General features: G+C 36.1%; 1 protein-coding gene and 1 pseudogene across 1 annotated transcript; both read left to right on the forward strand.

Annotated features, from left to right (window-relative positions):
* The first annotated feature begins 12,598 nt into the window (after positions 1–12,598).
* LOC143663424 (chondroitin sulfate synthase 1 pseudogene) lies at positions 12,599–14,092 on the forward strand (annotated as a pseudogene).
* Positions 14,093–19,118: 5,026 nt separating this feature from the next.
* On the forward strand, positions 19,119–22,021 carry UTP3 (UTP3 small subunit processome component). Its single transcript, XM_077137057.1, has one exon. It carries the CDS (start codon positions 19,395–19,397, stop codon positions 20,829–20,831), a length of 1,437 nt encoding a protein of 478 aa, XP_076993172.1. The 5' UTR covers positions 19,119–19,394; the 3' UTR covers positions 20,832–22,021.
* The last annotated feature ends 4,384 nt before the right edge of the window (positions 22,022–26,405 follow it).

Genomic DNA, 26,405 nt, shown 5'->3' on the forward strand with positions numbered 1-26,405 from the left:
TTTCACAGAAGATGCTATCTTTAAGATTCATTTATGTTGTTTCATGGCTGATAAAGCTTTTTTAAAGCATAAATCAGATCATACCTAATTTAAAACCCTCTCTGCTTTCTCATTATACTTAGAATAAATTCAAACTCATTATCCTGCCTGATTTCCCACCACTCTCCATTTCACCTATCACTTTCTTACTATTTCTGCTCAGGGCTTTTGCACTTTCTAGTTCCTCTGCCTGAAACTTTCCACATCCTTGCATGGCTAGCCTCTTTACATAATTCAAGTCTCGGGTCTGTCATTGCCTCAGATAGAACTTCTCTGTTGCTAATCATCCGAAGCAAGCACAGTCACTGTCATAGTACTTATCATTGTTTGAAATTCTCATTTACTTTATTTAGTATCTGTTTCCTCCTCATTTGAATAAAAGCTCCTTGAGTGCAGCATTGCCTTGTGGCTCACCCCTGTTTCAAGAAACTGACATAGGAATGCTTACTACCTAATGATTGAATGAAGGATGAATCAATGGAGAATATTTTTACAGGGAGTTGAACTCTGTCTCCAAGTTTAAATCCTCGAACATTAGTCTCTTTATTAGATAGGCTCCATATTGTTATTGTCCCTTTATTCAGTATTATATCCAAATATACACAATTGTTCAAGTGTTATCTGACCAGCACAAAATACAGTGGAACTGTATATTTTTCAGTAAGTGGTACTTAAAATTATAGTATCTCTTTTTGGCAACTGTGCTATGCTGTTGGCTCCTATGAAGTGTACAGTCAATTAAAATACCCCTTTTTACATAAGTGTTTTTATAAAATAATAATTTCCACCAGTTTAATATGTAAACAATTGGGATTTGGGTATGAGATTTAGAATTGGCATTAAGTAAAATGTATTTTTGAGATAAGGGTTTTGTATCTGGCAAATTCACAAAATCTCTTATGTAAGAATTCTTTGTTTGCTTATGCAACTAAGTGCATATAACAACCTCAGAAATCCATAATCAATTGACACTTTTACAAGGAAGTAATATAGGTGGAAAAAACTTGATATCAGGTATTCCTCTTTCAAAAACATAGCTGTTGAAAAAATGTTATAGGGTCATTAGAAGCACAGTCTTTATACTTTCCCCATAAATATCATGTCTCTACCTTCAGTACCTTGGAGGCACTAGACAATACAAAACTAACTTTGAATCAACTCAGAAAAATAAACAAAGATATAATTAGCATTGGAGGAACGCTCTTCTGCCAAGAGAAGTCAACTGCAAAAAAAAAAATCTCCAAAAGAAGTGAAGCAAGACAAAACATTCAAAAGTGGAAAATTCATTATATTATGTGGCTGTGTGTATTATAAACTGTTATCCTTTATTAATATTAAACCTCCTAAAATCCCAAAATATCCCATGTCATTCAAAGTTCCACAAACTGATTGTACATGAAGTTCCCAAGAAGGATAAAAAGAGAGTTTTTCTATGATAAAACTGAGCTAAAGCTGTTGATCTGACTGCCAATCTGTTCCCCACCAGGATCCTTGCTGGGTTGCTCCGGGCCTCTCCCAACTCCTGAAGAGCACTCTCTCCAAACCCACAAGAGCACACAGAGTTTATTGAGAATCATATCAATAAAAGTGTAAAGTATGTTTACTAATATGTTAAGGAGTACACAAGAAATTAAAACTTGCTTATATGTTACTAGAATATTTTTTTTGTTTTAGTTTTTTCTTAAGCTTTTGTTTATTTTGGAATGATTTTTTTTTAATCATAGGACTGTACAATACAAACTATGAACCTCAAAGTAAATTATGAACTATATAGTTAATAGTATGATTATAATAATATTGCTTCATCACTTGAAACAAAGGTACCACTCTAATGCAAAGTGTTAATAGTATGGAAAATTGTGTGTGTGGCAGGCAGTAGTATAGGACCCTGTATTTTCTGCATGATTATGTAAACCTACAACTATATTTGTAATGTTTTATTTCTTAAACTGATAGTAATATATGGGTATTTATGTTATCCTTTATGACTTGTATATTGATAACAAATTAAAAGCAACTGAGTCACTATCAAAAAAAAGCCCAATTATCGCTACAAATAAATGCATGCCTAGCCTTTCTCTTTCAGAATCTTAAGCCTTAAACTATTTTGTAGATTAATAGTTAAATAATGAACCAGCATTCTGCATATTATTATAGATGTATAGAATATATGACAGCATTTGTACATTATTATAGATTCATATTCAAAATTAGGGTGCATGGGTGGTTCAGAGGTAGAATGCTCGCCTTCCATGCAGGAGACCAGAGTTTGATTCCCTGACCATGCACCTCCCCCCCAAAAAAATCATAAATGACATTTAAAAAAATTAATACGAAACTTTATCTTCAAAAATTAACTTCTGATTTTTAAAAGTGCACATAATAAATTTTACACAATTGCACTTTTGTGCAAAATTATTTTGTATTCTTTTTGTCACTTTTATATTTTTTATACCAATTTCCAAAACTTGATAAAGAATACAAGTTAACCTTTGAACTGGTCATGTAACAGTCCATCAGGTTACATGAGAGCTAGAGAGCTCTCTCTAACACCCCATTTGGAGACTATGTTTTTTCCAACTTTTTACCGTTATTTCAAAAATTAATTTTCACCAACTATTTATTGAATACCTAATATGTCTCTGCTATTTTGTACCCTTGATGCTAAGATACAGTGTTAAGCATGACTAACCAGGCCTTGTCTTTCCAGAGCTTATATTCTAGCGGGGAAGATGAGGTAAATAAACTAAAAAAAAATATATAGTTTGTGATACATGCAATGAAATAAAGCAATATGACAGAGAGCATCTGGGATAGGATGGGAATAATCTACTTTAGGAGACATACTCGGGAAAGTCCTCTCTGAGGAAATAACAGCTACACTGAGATAAGAAGAAATGAGAAAGAGCCCCAAATTTAATGGTTTACAACAACACAATTTTATTATCTCACAGTTCTGTAAGTCAGAAGTTCTGGTTGCCTAGGCTAATTCCTCTGTTCTGTTTCACAAGGCTGAAACAAAATGTCCATCAGCCTGGGCTCTTATCTTGAAAGTCTCAGTGAGAATCCACTTCCAGCCTCATTCAGGTTGTTGGAAGAATTCGAGGTTCCTTCCTTTGTAGAGCTCAGGTCTCCATTTCATTGCTGTCAGCTAAGGGAGTGATTTCAGTTTTTAGAGGTTGAGAGTATCCTAGCTAGGATCTTCAAAGTTGGCAATATCAAGTCCTTGTCTGTTTCAAATCTCTGACCTCCCCTGTGGCCCCATCTCTTCTGCTTCTAGCCAGAGAGGGATCTCTGCTTTTAAAGGCTTATTGTGATGACACAGGGCCTGTCCAGACAATCTAGGATAATCTCCCTATCTTAAAACCTATACATTTAATCACATCTGCAAATTCCCTTTTGTGGTCTATTGGTAACATCTACATGGGTTCGAGGGGTGTTATTCTCCCTACCACAGAGTCAGACAAAGACTGTTTGTAGCAGAAAGAAAATAGCAAGTACAACAGCTATTTTCCCAAAATGGGAAAGAGCTTGGCCTGCACAAGACAAGGAGCACAGAAGACGTTCACTGTGCCAGTAGAATAAGATGGGGGCTGAGTGGGCGGGGGGAGACCAGAGCAGGTTACACTGTTCACTTCTTTTATAACAATAGGTTCTTTTCCATGTGAATCATAGAAGTTTAGAATCTGTTTTGAATTCTAGAATCAATCCTACTCATTCTAAAGCTAAACATGGGCCATAAACCTCCTAACTTCCAGTCTATTACACCTCTCCCTATACCAAAGAGCCATTAATATTATTTTTCACATCTATATGGAGAAACTTCTTCTAATTGACATTGTTTAACTTTAAACTTTATGGTCCTTGCATACAGAATTTCTTCAAATATTGATCTCCATCTAGGCACAGTATACGTAAAATTTAATATTGGGAGACAAGAACTAAATTAAAAAATCAAAACATGAGGAAGAAACTTCATCCCAATTCTTTTTTAAAAATTAAAAATTAAGGCAAACTAAAAACTAATATTTTTTCAACAGCTTTCCACATAGTCTTTTAGGGTAGTGTTTTGTGGTTAAATGTTTATAAGGAGAATTGCACCTGTGTTGTGGTCTGTTTTTAAATAAACTTGCACCTGCAGGGGTTTTTCATAGAAATGCTATTTGGGATACTACATGTTGGTTGTTTGACCATTATGTTGAACTCTTTCCCCTCACCACACTGTCTTCTGGACAGGTTCTAATCTACAAACAGCCTATTTCGAAAGTTCATTTGAAAAACAGTTGTTTAGATTTCATGATAATTTTGCTACAGATGCAATAACAGAAAAGGTTCCCAGGAAACCCCTTTAATAACAATATGCTCCTTTCAATTCATGAACTCCAGGGATCTGGTCTGTTTCTGCTTTAAAAAAAGACTCCTAATCTATTTTTGAGAGGAAGGTTCTGCTCTAGTCAAATACGTCTGCTTTCCTTTTCCTGTATATAATTTGCTAATTTCTGTTTCAGAATCTTTTTTATTCTATCCTTTTCCTCACCATATATTTCTTTCTATTTTCTGTCACTCCTTGTCAAAACTCTTATCTTTAAAACTAATTCTAGGATGCCTTCCCTGCTTAATTTCATACATTCCGTTCAGTCCTTGACTGTTCATTGCTAATAAATGCATCTTATGTTGCCGCATATCATTTCATGCTGGTTGACATATTACTTTACATTTTTATCACTCTTCTTCATTGGTGTATAATTCATCCCCTATACTAAATTAATGCTTCTTCAGTGTAGAAAGGGTTTCATGAAGAGCAGTACCAGTGGCACCCATTAATAAGGTATGAGGAGATACCAAAAGGGGAGCATAAAGACAGTTGAGAGAATTGGTGGGAAAATAATTTTTTTTGGTTCTAACTCTTCTATTTAGTTTGCAAATCATATTTAGTGCCATATTAAGTGTATATTCTCTAATAAGCAAGGAGAAACCCTAAATTCATGGTCAGTTTTTAAAAATGGGTGATGCATTCTTTCAAGCAAGCTTAGTAATTCTATGGTATGCTTCTCAGAGTTTCAAATAAATTCTTTTGCCCCAAAAGGTGTCCAATAATAGCTTATTTCTAAACTAACTTTGCAACATAATAGGTACAAATGTATCATAACATATTAATTTATAATACCTTAGGCATAATATTCTGTAAAGAAAAAAGAACAAGGGCACTAGAGTCACATTTCCTGAGACGTTAGCAAGTTATTTAACCTCTCTCTGCCTCAGTTTCCTCATCTGTAAATGGGAGATGATTTTAGTACATAATTCATAGGATTATTGAGGATTAAATTAATAAATGTAAGTCACCTAGAACATGGCTGCAAATATAAACACTAAATTATTTTTAGCATTTACTATTATCATTATTTTATATTGAGAAAAGTTTGAAAAGATAGCATCCTCTTTTAAATTTATATAAATGCTAAGCTATTACAGCAGGTAGAATAAAGGGTCCCTAGAGATATCCATGACCCAATCCCTGGAATTTGTAAATACGTTATGTTACATGGCAAGGGGGAATTAAGGTTGCTAATCATCTGACTTTGGGTTGGGGAGGTTATTTTGGAGTATTGGGTGGGCCCAATGTGATCACAAAGGTCTTTTTCAGTAAAAGAGGAAAGCAAGAGAGTCATTGTCAGAGTCAGGCAGAGTTTTGAAGATGTTGTTCTGCTGGCTTTGAAGATGAAGGGGAAAGAGTCCACAAGTAAGAAATACTGGCAGCCTCTGGAAGCAGAGGGCTTCTAACCTTATAGAAATGTAAGATAGTAAATTTATGTCATTTTGTGGTTTGTGGCAATCATTTACTAGAGTAACAAAGTTTGTGTTAATTTGTTTCAGCAGAAGTAGGAAACTAATACAGTTTTCTTTTTGGTTCATAATTTCTTTATATAATTAGGACAACTATGTATTTTTACTTTAAAACAAATTCTCTTTAAGACCCACTTAAATAAAAGTCCCATCATAGCAAATATATATATATGTGGCCTGTGAGGCTAAGTAATGCTGCTTACCTGGCACTTATTGTTCACTCACTGATTCTTTTTTTTTCACAAATACCTCTTGGCATTTACTCTACATGGCAGTGATACAAGCGAACGACATAGGTATGACCTTTGACCAGATGGATTCACAGTCTCGTGGAGAATGATGATATAAGATGAGTAAGTAGAGTGTGCCATAGGAGCACGAGGCAGGACGGCGTCCAAGAAAGATACCCAGAGGAACTAAAATATCTAAACTGAGACTGAAAATGAGTAGAAGTCAGGCATAGAAGGGGTAAATGTGGCCTGGGCAGAGAAAAGAACACCACTGACAATTTGGAGTTGAAAGAAAACAGGACCATTCGAAATGAAAGTTCAGTATGGCAGTATGAGAATAGAGACGATATATTTTGTATGTTTCAAAACCTTAAGACCTTAAGCATATTACAAAGTGCTGTATATTGTGCAAAATTAACACATTTTACATAGCTAATAAGTTTGTCATTATTATATAATGTGGTTATAGAGTAGTGATTTTACATAGATAGTTAGGCAATATTATATTTGATTAATGAATCCCTTCATCCAGTCCAGATCTTTAGCAACAGGAAAAAAGTTTTCAAACATAATATCAGAATATTATTAGTGGTTTACATTTTTCTAAAGGAAAACATGAAAGTAATGTGTTCACTGTTATTTCAAATATTGTATAATAGAACTATTAATTGTGGTAGTTTACAATTATAGTGTGAATACTGTAATGGCAATTAGTGTAGACAAAACTAAACTGAAAGGAAATAAGTAATTTATAGTGAATTAACAATTTTCTCAAAATCATAGAAGAAAATAAAGAATAAATTTGTCCAAAATGTATCAGTGAAGGAACAACATACCAATCTCATGTTTAGTTCCTACTCTGAATGTCCCTACTACATTCATGCTTTCCCAGGTACCGGAACAAAACTGAAAAGATGCTGTATTGCTGATGCCCCCTCATTCTCTTATTGTTCTGTCATTATATTGGTACTATGTCTCGGAAAAACCTTATCTATAAACCTGAGAGTTCAAGTATGTTTGTTGACATTGAAGCAGAAATGCATGCCTCTGGGCCTTAGAAGTTTCACATTGATGATAAAATATAGACTAGGAAATAGTAGAAGACAATGTTTCAGAGAGCCAACTTCAGAATGAGATAGACATGGGTTTAATCACTAGTTATATAATCTTGGACAAATTACTTTATATTTCTGAGCCTCATCTGTGAAAAGAAAATAATAATGGCACCTTTCTCATAGATATATTGTGAGAATTAAATAAATTAATAATTTAAACCACCTAGTACAGTGCTTGTTATATCCTTATTCCTAGGACCCTACCTTAGGCACTAAAATTTATCACTTAAATAACAGTAATTTAAGAGGTACATAAGAAGTACCTCTCAAAATATTAAACGTTAACAATAACAAGTAGAGAAAGTCCAAACAAGTTTTAAAACTATCAGACATGATAAAAAATGTGAGACAAGTATACATGGAGGCATTATTCAGACCTATTTTTTGTCAGTAATTTTTCATGGTTTAGTTTCATCAAGTAATTGTACAGGTCTGAAATATAAAAGGTTTAAATTACATATTTAATCACCTAAAGCTTACATTTATTGATACATGCCTTTTTAACTGGACACTTGGAGATAGTCCTAAATTGAGTGGCAAGCAAGAAGTACACACTTCTGGCCTGTTTCTGGTTTACTTACGTAAAAAAAAAAATCCTGAACTTTATTTTGATACTTTGTTTTTAGTTAAATATCACATGTGGTCTGATGTTCCAACATAATTTGGAAGACCCCAGAGCCCTCTCTCTAGTTCAAATTTTTCTTCCAAGCTTCAGACCTACATGACTGACCATCTCAAAGACATCTAGACTCTTAAGCATCTTCACAGACACTTCAAATGCAAAATGTCCAAAAATTATCTTCCCCTGTTTCCTGCCCTCTGCAAAACCTTTCCTCTGGAGTCTTCTATTTTACTAGCAGGTACCATTATCTACTCGGTTGTCCAAGAAAACCTGGAAGCCATGGAAATTCCTCATCCCTCATACTTAATCAGAATGCTTAACTGCTCATACTAAATCACTTTAATATCATGTCTTAATCCTGAACAGCTCTTGAATCTGTCTACTTGTTATATCCTTACTCCCAGGACCCTACCTTAGGCACTAAAATTTATCACCTAGATAACAGTAACATCCTTACACCTGATCTCTACCAGTAGTCTTGCTTCCTTCCATCAATTTTCCAATCTTTCCCTGTTTAAATTCCTCCATTGGCTCCCTTTTGCTCTTAGCATAAAATCTAAATTATTTCTTAATGCCAAAAATAGAAAAAGCTTAATGTCACATTTGCAATAGCTTATTAAATATTTAGGTTGTTTTAAATAACTTCTAAAACCTTATTGAAATCTAAAGGAATTCATATAGATCTCAATCTTTGATCAACTATTTATCAAAATTTTATTATGTATAAGTAACTGCATTAGACATTGTAAGAGTTACAACAATGAATGATATATGGTAAAATACGGTCATTTACTTTGCAGAAAAGTTAAGAGGTTCATAAACAGTCTTAACACAATGAAGAAAATATTTAGAAGTACCAAGATAGGAAGAGTTAAAGGGCTATTAGACATTAATGGAAGGAAGTGTAACAGAGCGGAGAGCCTAGAGAAGATATAATTTCAGTTGGGCCTTGAAGGACATGTAAGAATTGAGATGTGGGACAATCTAAGAAAAGGTCCAGGGAAAGAAATTACAAAAAGATACTAAGAAAGTGAGTATTTCAGTTTGGCCAGAATGTAGAATATATGGAAGAAAGTAGTAGGAAAGCAGTTATAAAAAATAAATTAGGAAAAATAAAAAAAATAATAAATTAGGGCCAGTTAAGGCAAGCTCTGAATATCAGATTAAGAGATCAAGACTTTATTCTACAGAGAATGAAGAATAACCAAAGAAAAATTCTATATGAGCTGTGTTTCAAAAGACCTTTACTATCAAAAAATACAATTATCATTTGATCAAATATATCAATAGTTACTATATAAATAATTATATCTACAAGGTTCCTCATGACAAAAAAATAAAAAGTGATTAAAATAGTGTTTAAAAATTATTACACAGTTTTTAGTTGGATCAAGTTTGGAAGGGAAAGCAGTGTCACAATTTCATCAGAGTAAAATCTTCATTTTGCAGTTAAGGCTACCATCAAATCTTTTATTATTAAAAGCTTAGAAAGGTTCATATATTTATCCCATATTCCAATAAAAGTTACATATTTTACTTTCGAATCACTTTTAGGACTTCTGTTACTTTAAATGGATATAGACTTTATTTGCAAAAAGAAACTATAACATGGCCTCAGAGTAAGTGGTTTCTGAAAGAAATGAAAGCAGATGGCAACTATACCTCAACTATTCCATTTTTCTTTCTTATACCTAAAAATAATCCTTCTCTATTTTTTGCTCTTCAAAATAGTTCAGGGAGTTTCTGAAGTTATATTAAATCATCATAATAAATTGATAGCTATTAACACCAAGAATACATTTCCCCATTTTTACTCATATCAAATTACTAAATTTACTATTACTTCTCTGAGCATAAATAAAGCTATTTCTATTTGACATCTTCAGTTATTCCAACATCGTCTGTAATTTCCGGGATAAAAAGTAAATATGCATTCAACTATTAACATAAGCTTACAAAAACCACATATTAAATATTCCATCTTTTAAAAATTGGTTACTTTAATTGTAACCCATACCAAACTTTGAAATCTGTTCTACAACAGATTGTGCTGTGTGCTTTGAAATTTATGGCTTTTTATATATACGTATGTTAATTTTCACAAAAAAGAAAAAAAATGTCGATTGTGACGATAAAAAAAAATATTTATTCCTTCTAGCTTTCTATATTCTGGAGCAGCTAGAAGGAAAAATCTGAGTGGATGGTACAGTAGCCCATGACAAACTCTGGGATCTGTCCTTAACTACTTGTTAAAGAGTGCTTTGAAAATTATTGCTTTTTTCTTTCTTTGCTTTGTATATATGTTATATTATACAATAAAAAAATGTTTTAAGGTTGATTTACTTTTTAAAAACTTGTGTTGATGACACTAGTACAAAGACACTGCACATTGTTAAAGGCTGCTGTTCACAATGCTGACACGGAGTGCAGACACAGTGTTTATCTAGATTGGCTACATCTTTGTTCCTTCCACCCTGCCTGCCCCAGAAAAGACTATTATATAATCTAGTGGCTATGTTGGAAGTCATAACTCTTGGACTTTCCGTTTGAACGTGCCTGTGGACTCATCTTTAATTTGAGAAAGACCCTGTATGAAAAGGTCACTGTCCACTAGATCAGTACAATTCAGGAAGGAATGAAGTGATGTACATATTCATAGATATACTATTTTTGCACAATTAACAGAATCAACATTTTGATGGTCTCTGGCTAACAAACCAGATAATCTACACACAGCTATTCAAATGTAATCTCTTAAAATGGCATAAATTAATAAACTAATTTTTCCATGTTTTTGATGTTTAAATATAACCAGCTAGGATTGATGTCCCTTAAACAGAAATTTCAGGAAAATGTTTTAAAACTGATATCAATTTATAATGAGATTTCCAGTTTGTTATTGTTCCAGCAATCAAAAGACTTGGGCTCTTTTGCAAACCCTTCATTCTCACCCATACAAGAAATGAATGGATAGTCTGAGACTTGGGCTCTTTTGCAAACCCTTCATTCTCACCCATACAAGAAATGAATGGATAGTCTGAAAAGGAGCCTTCAATAAACAAATTGTTATTGAATACCTTTTCCCTATATAACAGAACACTAAGTAATGTGGGGATTTACGAATAACATAACTTTGTCTCTATATTTAAAAAGAATACCGCCCAGTTGAAGAGATAAGATGTATATACTTTATAATCTTCACTAAAGTACTGATCTGGATTTAAAAAGTGACTATGTGGACCAGGCCTTATTGTGGGGAGGGGACAGTGACTCAGTGGAGGGGAAGTAGTAAGTGTAAAAGAGATGTGCATGAAACATTATGGGAATGCAAAAGAAGTTATATATGAGAGACATTTAAAATTAGTCTTAAAGGACGAATGAGTTATTTTGAAAGAGAAAGCATAGAAGAAACAACATGCGTGAAGGAAAGGAGGCAGGCAAGAGTACTGTTTGTACAAGTAACTATATTTTTTGGCCTGGCTACTTCAGATAGTGGGAGTGAGAATGTGTTAAGAGATGAAATTTGAGATATATGCAGGGGTCAAGTCATGATGGACCTAATAAATAATTCATTAGGAATAAGAGCTTGATCCTCTAGATGTTGGGAAGCAACCTAGTTCCTGGAACATGATCATTATCCGTCCATGCAAGCCTTCTCTCTTATTCCTTCCAAACAACTAACTTTAACCCATTCCCCTCTCCTCTCCACCAGCAACTGGTCTTTCATATTTAATATATCTTACTTTGTAAATGTTCCAAAATGCATGTTGTTGTATTATATGCATAAGTTTTTAATTTATGTGAATGGTACTGCATTACATATCTCATTATACTTCTTAATCTTTTCCTTCAGCACAATGTTCTTCAGATCTATGCATGTGGCTATGTGGATATATAATCTGCTGTTTCTAATTACTACATAATTAAAACGACCATATAATTTATCATCTAATTCAGGACTCCAGAGCAAAAGGGGATGCTATTAATAATTACATTTAGAATAACGCCAGACTGTCCTGGACAAATCAAGATGTATATTTACCACATGCTCCTACATTCCATGCTGTTCATCCCTTACATTTTATTAATGTGCTCCTCCAGGGATGGGCATCCAAGTTGTGTGCAATTTCCTATGACCAAAAATAACTCTCCCAAGCATTCTCATACAGGCACCATGTGAGAATTTCTTTGGGATACATAGCCGGGAGCAAAACTGCTGAGTTATTGATTATGCTTAACTTTCCTATACCAGGACGTTCTTAATTTGCCTGTGTCCAGAATTATGCTTAATTTGCCTATACCAAATGGTTGCACAAAACTATACTCTCATTAGTAATGACGGTTACTAGCTAGACACAATGGTTCCCATTTCTTCACATACCCCCAACACTTGGCATTATCCAACATTATCATGTTTGCATTTCTTTTTTGCAAAATGTAGATTGGTTTAAGGAAAAGTTGGGGAAGACTAGAGAGAAGGAAATAACTATTTAGGAGTCTTGTGCAATGGTCCAGGAGAGAATTTGATGAAGGGCAGGGAGAATGAAGAGAAAGGGATAGATTAAAATCAAATTTGTAGAAATGACAAGACTTGTTAGCCAAGATGATATCTATAATGATTTGTAGATTTCTGGCATAGGTACTTGTGTACTGAAAAGATGAGCAAAGAGATGGAGGAAGAAATTGCAAAGCAATGTTTGGAGAATAAAGAGTAATAGAGTTGTTGCACTGGCGAACAAAGCCGGAGAATGTGCAACCGCAGTGGCGGCTGCGGCCCCGAAGAGGACCAGGACCAGGGCGGGAGCAGAGCATGGCAGCGCAAGGCATGGTTCCCTCTTAAAGATACGGACTTCGGCACCGGCGCGAGAAACAAAGCGCCGGCACGCAGCCTGTGTGTGGCTACCGGTCCGCAGTGGGCTCTGTGCTTGGGCCGGCTGGCCTCTACAGACTGGGGGCAGCAGGCTGAGGGCACGCACAGTTGCAGAGGGTGCGGCGGCCCAGCGGGTGGAGGGGCCGCGCCCGGTGGATGCGCCTGGCTCAGCGTGCTACTAGGCTCATGCTGGACTTCGTGCTGGGCTCGCGGCTCGTCCTGCCCGCGCGCGCCTCAGAGCTGAAACAAGCCGGCCCGCGGCGCCCTCTGGCCGCACGACCGGAACTTTCTCTGCCTGGGAGTCATGACTGCCCAGAAAATCGTGCAGACATGCACCGTGGCCGCCTATAGATGCAGTAGCTTTTTAATGAGAATTATGAAAAAACAAAAAGGGTTACATTAGAGATCTCCAACAGTAAGATTCACTGAGCCATCACATTACATGTCACCAAAACCCCACCCTACCAGTATCGATTTCTCAGTTATGCTTAGCGGTAAAATATCTGAAGTTTGCCATCGCACAATACAGCTCCACCGAGAAATTGTCCTGATGAGCAAATACAGTAATAATACTGAGATTCATAAAGAAGGTCTTCAGCTGGAAATTCCTCCTTCTTTTAGGTTTCAGCCCCGCTAGAGAAAGTTTTGGAATGGGAGTTTCTTACTGCAAAATATTTGGATTCAGCTGCTGATGGGCAGGCCCCTGGAAGAGGGATGGACTCTGCCCAGAGAAGCCCTGAATGAGGTTGTCATAGCCAACGCCAAGGCTAGAGGGCGCATCACTGATTTTAAGGAGATATATTGCAGCTATCATCTAGTCAACCCCACCTACTGGGTTGACTAGTACTAGACCTGTTGCACCTCTATAAAAAGCACAAAGGCCAGAGGAGGATTCCATACGGAGGCATGCTTATATACAGCAGACGCTCAGCAAGATCCAGTTTATGGGGTACTAGGAATTGGATGCCAAGGAGCTGGCCATCAAAATTAACTGAGAATCTGGATCCTTGTCCTTTCTCTTGAATTCCATGAAGAAGCTTGTTTCCTTTCAGCTTCCTGGATCAAAAACGATTCACTTTCTGAATCATCCAACGATGAAAAGATAAATATATTCCTTTATCTGGACGTTTTGATATGTTTCTGAGATTCATGGGAAACTTTGAAAAGACATGTCAAGCTTGTTGTTCTGCTTTTCAATTCCTACTCCAACCCTGACAAGGGTAAGCAAGTTGAACTAATGAAATTATCATATTAAGTAACCTAAGCAAACTAGCAGATTTTGCCTGTGTCTGAAAGTGGGATCTTAAAAGCCAAACAAACAAAAACCCTGGCTTCTGGAGAAACTTATGTGTTTGGCATCACTTGTATTTAAAAAGGTGATCTTGTCCAAGTAGGTGGCTTGGATGTTTCCACCCAAGGCTGGGGGCTCAAGGATGTGGACCTTTCAACAAAGTTGTTCAGGCAGGCTTGAAGGGGTTCAGAAGCCAAGAAGTCAGAGCAGTCCACGTCCACCACCTTGCCTTCTGTGACCCTAATCTTGACCCAAGCCGTACAAAATGTGCTTGGGGTCCAAAGAAGCCACATATGGGTCCACACAACAGCTGGCTAAAATGTGACCAAGGAAAAAACAATCCAAGTTACAGTAAAATTTGCAATAATAACAACTCACTGAGGACAGTGTAATGCCCAGCCCTGCTGGAAAAGGCACTTTAAGTTATCTAATTTACATTTTAAAAACTTTTTGTACAACCAGTTTTTGAAGTTCATACAGTGATATATTTTATACATGATTTTCTTACAAAGGACTCCTTTAACATTGAAGTTTTCGAACAAATAATGTGATCAGTGTTTGCCTTTGCCTTTGAGCACATCTTCTGCTCAATCATGACTTGAAACATACCTGATGAACAGAACTTTTTTTTTTACATTTCCTTTTCAAATTTCCTTTGCTACAGTCCCATGGCAGAAAATATGGACACACCTGCAAAACATTACCGTAACAGAACACTGTCACTCTGGCAAATATTCCATTGTTGACTGTTAACCATTGTACAGATCTTACCTTTTGTCTTTTTCACAATGATTTTTATTTTTTTAAAAAAGGCCATTTCGTGTTTCAGATGTAAAATAAGGAATGTAAAACTAGGAGAGCTTTCACAAAGTTGATCATTTCCCCCAAACTGTACTTCCTGCGGTTGCGTAGGTATTAAAGGGAGGGAATTGAGGAAAGCAAATGTGGGTGCCTCTTCTAGTTGTACAGATGGGTTGTCATTGGTTTGGTGTAAATGGACCTGGCAGTAAATTCCAAAAAGTATTTGTCATTATCTCTCTTCCCAATCCCTCTTTTTAAAGGGTAAAATATTAATATTTAAAATGGCGAAGAATTATTGTAATAAATCTATGTATGCAAGCTTAAAAAAAAAAAACCCTGATGAAAACATTAGGGAAAAACTTGTGCCTGGTTTTGTTGACTTCATCCCTCCTGTTTGTGTTATGTTGATTGAGATGGTTATTTCATTCTTTAATTGGTTTTGTTTTCTTCTTTGTATCTGAAGAACCTTTAATTTATTTACTATCCATTATTTAGAGCTCTGCTATTTCTGGAGTAACTATTAGCTATTAGTATTTATGTCTATCAGGAGTGTGCACTCACTGTTTAGTATGTTTTACTTGCAGTAAACTAATTTCCAAAGATTTCCTTTTAAAAACATTCCCCTCCTTAATTTTTACATTCCTTACCATTTTACTAAATATTAAGTATTCTTTGACAATTTGGCGCTCCTGTTTGGGGAGGACAAAAGTAAAATGAACCTGTCCCTATTTCAGAAAGTTTGTTTTAAACTAACAGATCAAATGAGCCTTAATGATTTTTTTTTTCATTTAGATGTCAAGGATAGGATTACTGTTTTGATTGGAGATCTGCTTATTTATAAGTAGCCTATTGCTCATTTGGAAAAATAAACCAGTAAACAATATTTTTCTATTGTAAACAAAGGGAGTAACTTGGACTAGAATGGAAGGTTTTAGTAGGGGAGCAATGAAAGTATGGCTGGAAAGATTGGGGCAAGACTATGGGTCAGCCATGTTTGTTGTGAACTTTATGTTGACAGTAACAGAATCACTGGAAGTTTGTGAACCAGGGAATGGAGAGATGGAAATGGTATTCTAATAAAATGTATCTGCTTCAGCTGGATCAAATATACCACAGAGACTGGGAATGAGAAATGCTACTAAGAGAATACTGAAAGCCAGTATTGTACAGCAGTTAAGTTATTGTACTGCATGGGCTTTGGAGCCAGACTGTCTGGGCTCAAATCCAGTTCTACCCGACTAGTCTTATGATCTCATTTAATTCTCTGTATCACTGTTTCCTCATCTCTAAATAGGAGATTAATATAGTTCCTTTTTCATAGGGTTGAATGTCAAGTGCTTATTATTATTGCTGCAATAGTCCAGGAAGCAATACAGATCAGAGTAAGCTATCTAGCGGTTGAATACTTTAAACATTTCACAACACATGTCCCGAAGGAAGCATCCTAATATCACCTACAGTCCCACCTTCCACATTAAGAAAATCCCCTAAATGGTTTAGAGTGAGGGAATAAAAAAAGGTATTCTAAAAAAGAACCTGGTGGTTGTCACTATGTTTAGATTACTAATTCCTGAGTCAGGCATAACAATAAAGTAATAAAGAATCAAGTTGATGAATAAATTATAATAGTTAAATATAATAGTTAAATATAATAGTTAAATGTAAAGTATTATTCAATATTTGTTCATTTTCTTTGCAGATTAAGTGTTTTTCTTTTTAATTGGCATAAAGCTGTCAATCTAGTATCTTTTCAGCAATATAAAGTTTCAAGAAAAGAATTTTCCTTACCTATGTGGTAAACAATTCTAACATTGTTATGAAAGGATATATGGTAGTTGCTGGAACTGAAGAATTGACTTCTGAATTGTTGTGTTCTTCATCAAGATCTCAGAATGTTAGAATACAACATTCTCTGAAATGCACTGGATTTGTAACTCTATTCTGAACAGATAGGAAATGCAGTGTTTAGTATAAACTAATAAAATAGAGTTTGAGTAATGTGATTATTCACATTTAAATATCTAAAATATTATTCTAATTTACCTATAATATATACATATTGGTCCTGATGTATGACTATAAATTCTCAAGTTACTTGCAATTAAATGAACAGAACAATTGGTACTTGTTTTATCCCTAAATAAGAACTACTATTTATATTTAAAGAAAATTTAATACATTTAAAGCAAAGATAATTACATTCCCAGTTTAAATGTAATATTCTTCCAGAAATATTCCCAGCATAACATTACAGAAGTAATCTCTAATCCCTCTGACCTCTCACAGCACCAGGTTTATGTCACATATCTCCTTGTATTATAGTAATCTGTATACATATCTTCTCTTTTCTGTCTGGTTATATGCTTCAAGAGCGGAGACACTTAGGCTAATTCACCTTTGGATCTACCACAGCATACATCACTCTGCTACAGAGGGTAAGCAGCTAATTCTGCTCAATGAAGAAATCAATTAAAATTACATTCAAAATTAATTTCTTGCTTAGCATCAGAACATAAAATTTGCCCACACTGTTTTTATTCATTAACTGTATTTTCTAAATATCTTGTGAAGCCTTTAAAAATGCTTAGCTTAAGCACTCTGAAAATATTAAGTTCACATATATAATTTTTTCTAAGATTTTTCATTATTTTCTTAATCTAATGATGCTATACTTTCTGCAAAGAAATTGTCACCAATTTTAGCAAAATACCAAAAATTCAGCTTCCGATTACCTACATTTGTCAAAATTCTATGAACCTATCATGTATAATGTCTGAAAACTTTTACCTTAAATTACTCTTTTATTATAGGGCAGTCATTTCATACTTCCAGCACGAGTTATACTTCTAAACACACCTTTGACTAATTTTTTCCTTACTTCTACCATTCTGCTCCTCTTCCCCTCAACTTCCTCAAATGCTTAATCTTTATTCCTGACTTTCTTCATCCACCCAGCAAAACCTTCCCTCTGGAAACTGTCACATTAGAGGCAAAGGGCTGATAAGGGCTGAATGTGGAAGTCTGGTGATCCATTTCCATGATTTCAGTACCAGATTCGTTAATGTGATCCCCCCAAGTCTGTTTCCAGAAACATAAATCGAAAGTAGTTGGAATTAATGATTCTTGAAATCCATTCCTCTGAGGTTATGTCCAGTAGGGATGTTTACCGCCTTGTGCATCATTAACTCACTCAGTTTTATGTAGCACCTGAGATAGGTGATGAAATAGTGTAATTTTAATACTAACTCATTTAATACTCTGTTCCAGGCACTCAGGTGCAAGAACTAAGGAAAAGTCAATTAAGGGGGTTAAGGAAGAACTCAAAGAGGAGCTGCTTACTGTTTCTTGAATACAGTGGAAGTTCCTCTAGGTTGGGGTGGAGCACTAAATCCTTTCTAGATAAGGGAGATGGCTTGCACAATCCAGCGGTGTGGGGTGTTTTCAGCTACTCAAGGCTGGTTAACGCACGACAGGTGTGTGCGTGCATCTACAGTACTTACCCCAAACATAATTTGACCTTAGGTGTGATTACTTGACTAATGTGTCTCCCGCATTTGATAGCAAGTTCCAGGAGGGCGGGAAGAGCGTCTGCTTTTGTTCACCAGTGTTCTCTCGGAGTCTAATACGCTGCCTGGCGTCTGTGGTTGGTGTTTAACAAATGCTTAAGAAGAGAGGACTCGTCTCTAAGATTAAGATGTGTTATTTACCAAACATCTTCAAGAATGATTTCCGCTGAACAAAGAGAAACACGGCGGTTTCTCTTGTAAGGAATCGACACAAGCAGCCCACCACGCCGCTACCCTTCGGGGACACCTAGGAATTCCAAGTCCTGTGGAGTCACCGTGCCCTGCACGCAGGGAGATGGAGCTGCGCTAACCGCCCAAAGGCAGACGCCGCCTCCGGCCATGACGCTCAGAAACATGTAAGTCGTGGGGATGTGGGGATGTAGGAGGGGAAACAGAAAAACGGTGTTAAACTTCAAGACTAACAGACAGGAAATACAACAAATTCAGTAAAGAGGGGAATTATACGCCACAGCACACAGCTGACGTTCAGAACCGCCCACTACGTGCGCAGTAATAGTTCGCCGGCCCAGCAGGGCGACCCAGGGCCTCTCAGGCATAGAGGTAGAGCGCCCCCTAATGGCGTCCGGATCTAGACTCGCCGTTCGGTCACCATCCCACCACCCCAGCCATTCCAAGCTCGCGAGAGTAAGAACAAACATCTCCGGAAAGGGATACACGGAACAGAACTTCCTACACCGATTGTTTCTACACGGGAAGATTTTTATTCACCGGAAGCAATTGGGGTTAAAGGGCACACCAAAAAGGGAGGGGTCATTAACGTCATTAGGCCTACGAGATCGAACGGAAGTCTTTGTTCACACCCCTCGCCGAGAGCATCTTGGGAGCCGGAAGGAAACGGAAACTCCTGTTCCCTACCCGAGCGTTGCGAACTCGCGTGGTTGGCGAGCGTCTTGCTGTTTAAAGCCGAGTGGTTCGAGAGTGCGCGGTACCTGCGTCAAGGGCAGAAGTGGCTGAAACTCAGCTTCGGTGTAGAATCTTGAGATCGCGTAGGAGCCATGGTGGGGAGATCCCGGCGGCGCGGAGCGTCCAAATGGGCAGCATTGCGAGCCAAAGCAGAACGCAACCCGGCGGATGAAAATGAAGATGGTTTTGAATTGCCACCGTCACCAGGAGACTCCAGCTACTATCAAGATAAGGTAGATGATTTCCATGAGGCACGATTCCGGGCCGCGTTGACTAAAGGCTGGAGCGAAGTAGAGAGTGGGGATGAGGAGAATGGTGACGAAGAGGAGGAAGTACTAGGCCTAGATATCGCTGAGGATGATGATGAAGATGGAGCTAGTATGGAGGATGAGGAAGATAGCGATGGTGATGATGGTGATGATGGTGGGAGTTCCGTGCAGAGCGAGACTGAGATCTCTGTGGATCCCAGTTTGTCATGGGGTCAGAGGAAAAAACTATACTATGACACGGACTATGGTCCCAAGTCTCGAGGCCGGCAGACACAACAAGAGGTAGAGGAGGAGGAAAGAGAGGAGGAGGAGGAGGCACAGCTCATCCAGCGGCGCCTCGCGCAAGCCCTGCAAGAGGATGATTTTGGGGTCTCCTGGGTGGAGGCCTTTGCAAAGCCGGCGCCACGAATAGATGAGGCCGAGACACGAGTCGTGAAGGATTTGGCGAAAGTTTCAGTGAAGGAGAAGCTGAAGATGCTGCGGAAGGAATCACCGGAGCTCTTGGAGTTGATAGACGACCTGAAAGTCAAGTTGACGGAGTTGAAGGATGAGCTGGAGCCATTGCTACAATTGGCAGAGCAGGGAATTATTCCACCTGGAAAAGGGAGTCAATACCTGAGGACCAAGTACAATCTGTATTTGAACTACTGCTCCAACATTAGCTTTTATTTGATCCTGAAAGCTAGGAGAGTCCCTGCTCATGGACATCCTGTCATAGAGAGGCTTGTTACCTACAGAAATTTGATCAACGAACTATCAGTTGTGGATCAGAAACTGTCCTCCGAGATTCGTTATCTGCTCACACTTGATGGTGATGCGGGAAAGAAAGAACTGAATCCAAAAGGAAAACCCACTAAGGCCAAGCCAAAGTCTGTTTCACAGGCTTCTTATGTCTCTACTGCTACAGAGCTTTCTGATGATTCCGATTTTGATGAAGCGAAGGCACTGAAATACTATAAAGAAGTAGAAGATAGGGAAAAGTTGAAGAGAAAGAAAGAAGAAAATAGCACTGAAGAACAAGCTCTTGAAGATCAAAATGCAAAGAGAGCCATTACCTATCAGATTGCTAAAAATAGAGGACTTACACCTAGGAGAAAGAAGATTGATCGCAATCCCAGAGTGAAACACCGGGAGAAGTTCAGAAGAGCTAAAATTCGCAGAAGAGGTCAGGTTCGTGAAGTTCGTAGAGAAGAACAGCGTTATAGTGGTGAATTGTCTGGCATTCGAGCAGGAGTTAAAAAGAGTATTAAGCTTAAATAAAGTTTTTGCTTAGTTGAAGTGTTTTTGGCAATAGTCGTGGGTCAATAAATTTTTTTTAACTTATTAAGTGATTGTGTTAATATAATATTTAATCTTACATTTTAAAAATTCTTAGCAGGGAAGCTTGTTCAGTTTATGACTTAATTTATGTGTCCTGAGGGGAATGATATAAAGGTACTTGGGGAAAGGTGGCATTGAAAAGTTCCCCCAATATTCTGGCAAGTAGTAAAAGTAGAAAAATTCCACAGCTAATTATGGAGTGGTAATTGAACTTAAAACACTTTTGAACTTTTCACATAAGGTGAAGAAAATGCACCTTAGGCAATAATCCTATTTATGAGATAGCCTATAAAGTAGTTCTTTTTACTTACCTTTGTAATTCTTGGGCCGGAATTTTAGACATTTTGTGTGGTGAAAGTTAAACAATGAAGAACTTTGATTAAAAGAAAAAGGAAGCTATGTGCCTTAATCACATCAATTGTATGTATTTTCTAATAGGGTAAAAATTTCATTTTCCCTTCTGCACTGATAACTTGCAGTGATTGCTATTGGTTTGCATACTCCGTTTGCTGAAAAAATGGTATGATTACAAAACTAGGTAAGTGGAAATTTCGAGTAGTGATAAAGTTAATTTTATCCTTATAGTTACTCTAGTGTTTATAGTAGGGGAAGGATGTTGAGATGGTGAACTTAAAAATACTTAGAATCTAACCAGTAAGATGCCAGGGAAGAAAATGAGTGAAAGGGAGCATAAAAGAAGTATATTGTCTCTGTCACCGTTTATTCATTAAACTGTTGTTTAGCTGCTGAAGATGCTGAGATGAGCAATAGTTAATACTTATCAAACACTTGCCAGTTATGTCACCTCTATTTAATCCTTACAATAACTTTGTGAGGTGATACTATTCTCTTTCACAGATAAGGAAGCTGCAGCACAGAAATGTTAATTTTTTAAAGGAGAATTTGAACCCAAAGTGGTTTAATACAAACCATTGATTCACAACCTCTGAGCTACAGATGCTTCCTCAGATTACCATACTTACTAAATTATTTCATCTTGTTTTCTTATTCTTATAAATAAAAGAAGTAGTCTGGGGGGCAGGGTACAAGAGTAGTTCAGTGGTAAAATTTTTGCCTGCCATGCAGGAGACCCTGGTTCAATTCCCGACCCGTGCAACTACCCCCCCCCCCCGCCCCCCAAAATCAACAAATGGTGTTGCAATAAGGGGGATAGCCACATGGAAAAAGAATGAAATGTGATCCCCACCCTACAGTATTAAAAAAAAGTAGTCTGGAAAAAAACACTAACCGTATGTGCTAAGGTACTTTTATAAGCCCTTTATCTGTACTTTTTCTTTATTCCTCACAAGAACTCTGGTAAATTCTATTATTATCCCATGTTAAAGATGTGGAAACTGTGGTAAAAAAGTAACTTTCCCTAAGTAATATACCTATTAAGTAGTTAATTAGGGCTTCAACCCAGCCATTCTGTCTTCAGACCCCTATCCTATACTTTTCTGATACAGTAGGGAAAGAACTATGCTATGTAGTTAATTTACCAGTGATTCTGAGTTAATTACTTGGCCTGTGAGTTTCATTTTCTTCATCTGTTTGTATCTACTTTGAAGAAGTAATGTAACAGTGGTTAAGAGCAGAGTCTAGTTATATTAACAGTTCCTAACACAGTTCCATAACTTTGTAGCCTTTACTTTGGGCAATTTACCTGATCTTTCTGTTCCTCAGTTTTGTTTTTTTTTTTAAGATATTCAGTAAATTGTAGCTAATGTTAGTTTTACAAGAACACAGAGAATAAAGTCAAGGCATGTTCGTAAAAATACTTGAGAAATTAGAATCCTAAATTTGGCAGTAGAAACCAGGGAAGCATTGGTTGAGCACATGAAAAAATGAAGACAACCTGGGACAGGGTAAAAACAATGAAATTAGGTTGAAGGTAGTGGTGGTGTGTGTCATTGCTGCCATATATATAATGTGAGGAAAAAAAGTTTAAGAAAAAGAAAAATCTTCCATTTGGTAAATTGGAAAAAATTAAGCCTGTTTTATATTCCTTCAGAGATCTCACACTTTAAATACTAATTCATTGTGTAGCTGGTACTATCCTATTTTATAAAATTAAAAATGAAAGTTGCGTCTGATGTGAGTTAATAGTGAAAGAACTAACAAGTTGCTGGATTTAATAGGTAAAGCCTCCAAAATTTTGTACTTAACAAACCTTTAAAAAGCACTGAGATGTGCTGGATACTATACTTATGAATAATAAATTATTACATAGTGTTATGAACAGTTCTCATAGATTCACTTTGAATTTTGAAGACCTTCATGGATAAGAGTTCCAATATAATAGATTACTGGTATTAGCCATCAATATAAAGCTAATTTTATGGCCGTATTTAGGCTGTTGACAGCTATGGAAAATTATAAAGTAGAAGAAAATATCAGATACTGATCCAATGACTTAACCCTCCCACTAGCTGGTTGACTTTTTTGGATTAGTCAATTTCTCTAAGCCACAGTTTCTTATCTATTAAATGAGAGTTAAGATAAATATGTGTTTTTTTATTTTTGTGTATGTATAAATTTTATCTGTTTATCAGATTCAAACTACTTAATGAACAAAGTTTTCGGCATACTCTAGAAAATTACTTATTTGATTTTAAGGATAAAAACTAGCCTTGATAATTTGAATGACTATTCACATATCTGAGAGAAAATATTTGATATACAGGAGAGGAATGGCTGGAGTTGCTCATTTTTCCTTGGTGGGGGAGTGAAGTAAAAGAATTTTAAATTAATGTGTTAAAGTAACATTATTAAAATAATTAAGGAAATATAAAAATCAGTGTAATATACATCTCAGTAGTCACAATGAATAAATACTACTGACTCAATAGTAGATGATCCAGAAAAACCTGGTTAGATTCAAATAGAATTTCAAAGTGGTCAGACAGAAAAATATTTCAGGTAAGGAAACCAGATTATATTTTCTCAGATATTTTAAAAGCATTATATTTTGCCAGGCAGTATAGAAAATTTTACTACCACCCCAATTAACAGATGTTAACATTTTGTGACTTCTACTTCAAACATGCTTTAATATTATAAAATGTTACAGATAAATGCAAAATTCCTTTCGTTTACCCTCTATCTAGCACCACGTTTTCCCATTTCCAGGAGGTACAGTGTTTACATGAAGTATGTATCATTCCAGCCAGTGTTTTTGTACATTATGATGCACATAAAAATAATTTTTTGTACTTATTTTGCAGCCTTCCTTGAGTAGAAACATCACAATTTTAAGATTATTCCATATCAGTAAAGATCTAGTTCAGTTTAGCTGCTCTATGATACATGGTAGTACACGATAATGAATATACCATGATCCCTAGTGAACAGTTTTTCACTTTTATAAGCACTACTTCAATGTACTTTTGACTGTATCTCTGCACATGTACAAGAGTTTGTATAACAAATAACAACTCTCAAAGTAGAATTGCTGAGTTCCAGTCTATGCAGAATTAAATCTTTCACCAATTATCATATTGCTAACAACAGTTTTAATTTTTTAAAATTGTACTTTATTTTCACTTCTCCAGTTACATAGTGAGTTTGAGTAGGTCTTTAAATTTGTATTGGTGCTTGGATTTCTTTTGTCCAGTTCTCTAGTGGGTTGTTTGTCTTACTGATTGTAGGGATGTTTTTGTGTTTAATCAGGTTAATGCTTTCCTATGTATGTTTTTCTAACTTTTTTTGAAGTGTATTTTCCTATATTGATGTTTTAAATTTTGATGTAGTTAAGTTTAGCTATGTATTCCAGATAATATATTTTCCTGATTTTTTTCAACTATTCATTCTTGAAAAGGAAAAAAATGCTTTTACATTTGCTTCATAGTGAATCTTTACATGATAATATTAAGAGTAAATATTGGTTAAACCACAAAACAAAAACCCTGCAGGAAAGTCACATAACCCATAAAATGTTCTGCCTAAAAAGGCAATAGAGGATAATGATTAGCAGCTGGGCCTCTGGAGCCAAACTGAGGCTCCACTTCCACCATTTACCAAGTCTACTTAGGTTACAACCTTTCTATATTCCAGGTTCATCACATATTGTACATCACTTCAGTGGGTTCCTAGCTCTCTGAAAGCAGGAGTCCATAGACCTGTAATCGGAAACCTTATACTAGGAGAATGTTCCTTTTAGCCTTAGGCATTGCTTTATATAGCTTCTGCTAACATAACTACTAGGAAATTATTTTTATCAGGTGGGGAAGAGGATTATTATTCAAAGTAAATAGATGACTGAGCAATACTGAAGAATTTTATTGTACTTAATTTTTTTTAAATATCTACTGAATGAGTTCTTTTGGAATTAGATTTTTAATCACACCACACCTAAATATACACAAAAAAAACATACAGAATAAAGTTTTCTTAAAACATCTTAATATGCCATTCAACTTTTCTGAATCACTTCTATTTAAGACCCACGATTGTCTACAGAATCAAAGATTTCTGACAGGATCCCAAAAGGAGAAAAGGCATGGAGAAGGGGCTGGAGAACTATTAGAGGCATAAATCTGTTGTGCATTGTAAAAAAGAGGGACCCAGAGATAACTTGGGGAATAAAATCAGAAAATGTAATCATTTATTTATTCATTTAACACATTTATCAAACAATGTAACATGGGCATTCACTAGGAAGATTAAAATTATTAGAATATATTGCTTGCCTTTGAAGTTGTGGAGGTAGACACATTACGATTGGAATGATAAACTACTTAATCAGTATGTTATGGGACTTCAGGATGTAGCTCTCTTGTAGGGAGGACAGAAAAGATCTCACAGAAGTTCAGTTTGAGTAGAATCTCAGGAGAAAAGGTTATGAGCAGCAAGGTGAGGAAGGCCAAAAAATATTAAAGGTAAACTTGGTTATCACTTACAGGGAGTGAGGGGAGGAAGATGATACTGGAAAGGTAGGATGGGTTCTGGGTATTTAAGGAATTTAGATTTTATCCCAGACGTAGACAGCCAAACAAAATTTTTATGGGTGTGTGATACAATTAGATCAACCTTTCAGAAAAGTAAACTACTTGTTCTACCTGCTATAGAACAATTGAATTGAAAAGGCAGTGAAACCAGATAGGAATCCTTTGCAATAATACAGGCAAAAAAGATGAAGGTTTAAATTAAAGCAGACAGGACTAATTAAGTGACAGATATGAGAGACATTTTGGAAGTACAGTGCAGCAATCTGAAGAGAACAGAATTGAGAAAAACTGCATAGAGTTATAGAAGCTAAGTAATAGCAAACAGTCAGATACCTTCAATATTATTAAGATATCTCTAAACAGACATACAAATTGTGAATTCTACTTCCCCACAGTATACACGAGGAACACAATTTTGCTGATAGATCTTCATTTTAAAAAAGATATAATTATCAAAATAAACTATCAAAATAGCCCTTTGTGTTGTATTTTCTATTATGAAAGTAACACTCATAGACTATTTGGAAACAGAAAAGTAGAAAAATGGAAAATTACATCTATATTTGTT

The sequence above is a fragment of the Tamandua tetradactyla genome, chromosome 19, assembly GCF_023851605.1.
Source record: "Tamandua tetradactyla isolate mTamTet1 chromosome 19, mTamTet1.pri, whole genome shotgun sequence".
In the NCBI taxonomy this organism is placed as follows: Eukaryota; Metazoa; Chordata; class Mammalia; order Pilosa; family Myrmecophagidae; genus Tamandua; species Tamandua tetradactyla.

Bases quoted from the DNA above. Each gene is read 5' to 3' on its own strand.
- UTP3 (XM_077137057.1), top strand. From the start codon at position 19,395: ATGGTGGGGAGATCCCGGCGGCGCGGAGCGTCCAAATGGGCAGCATTG.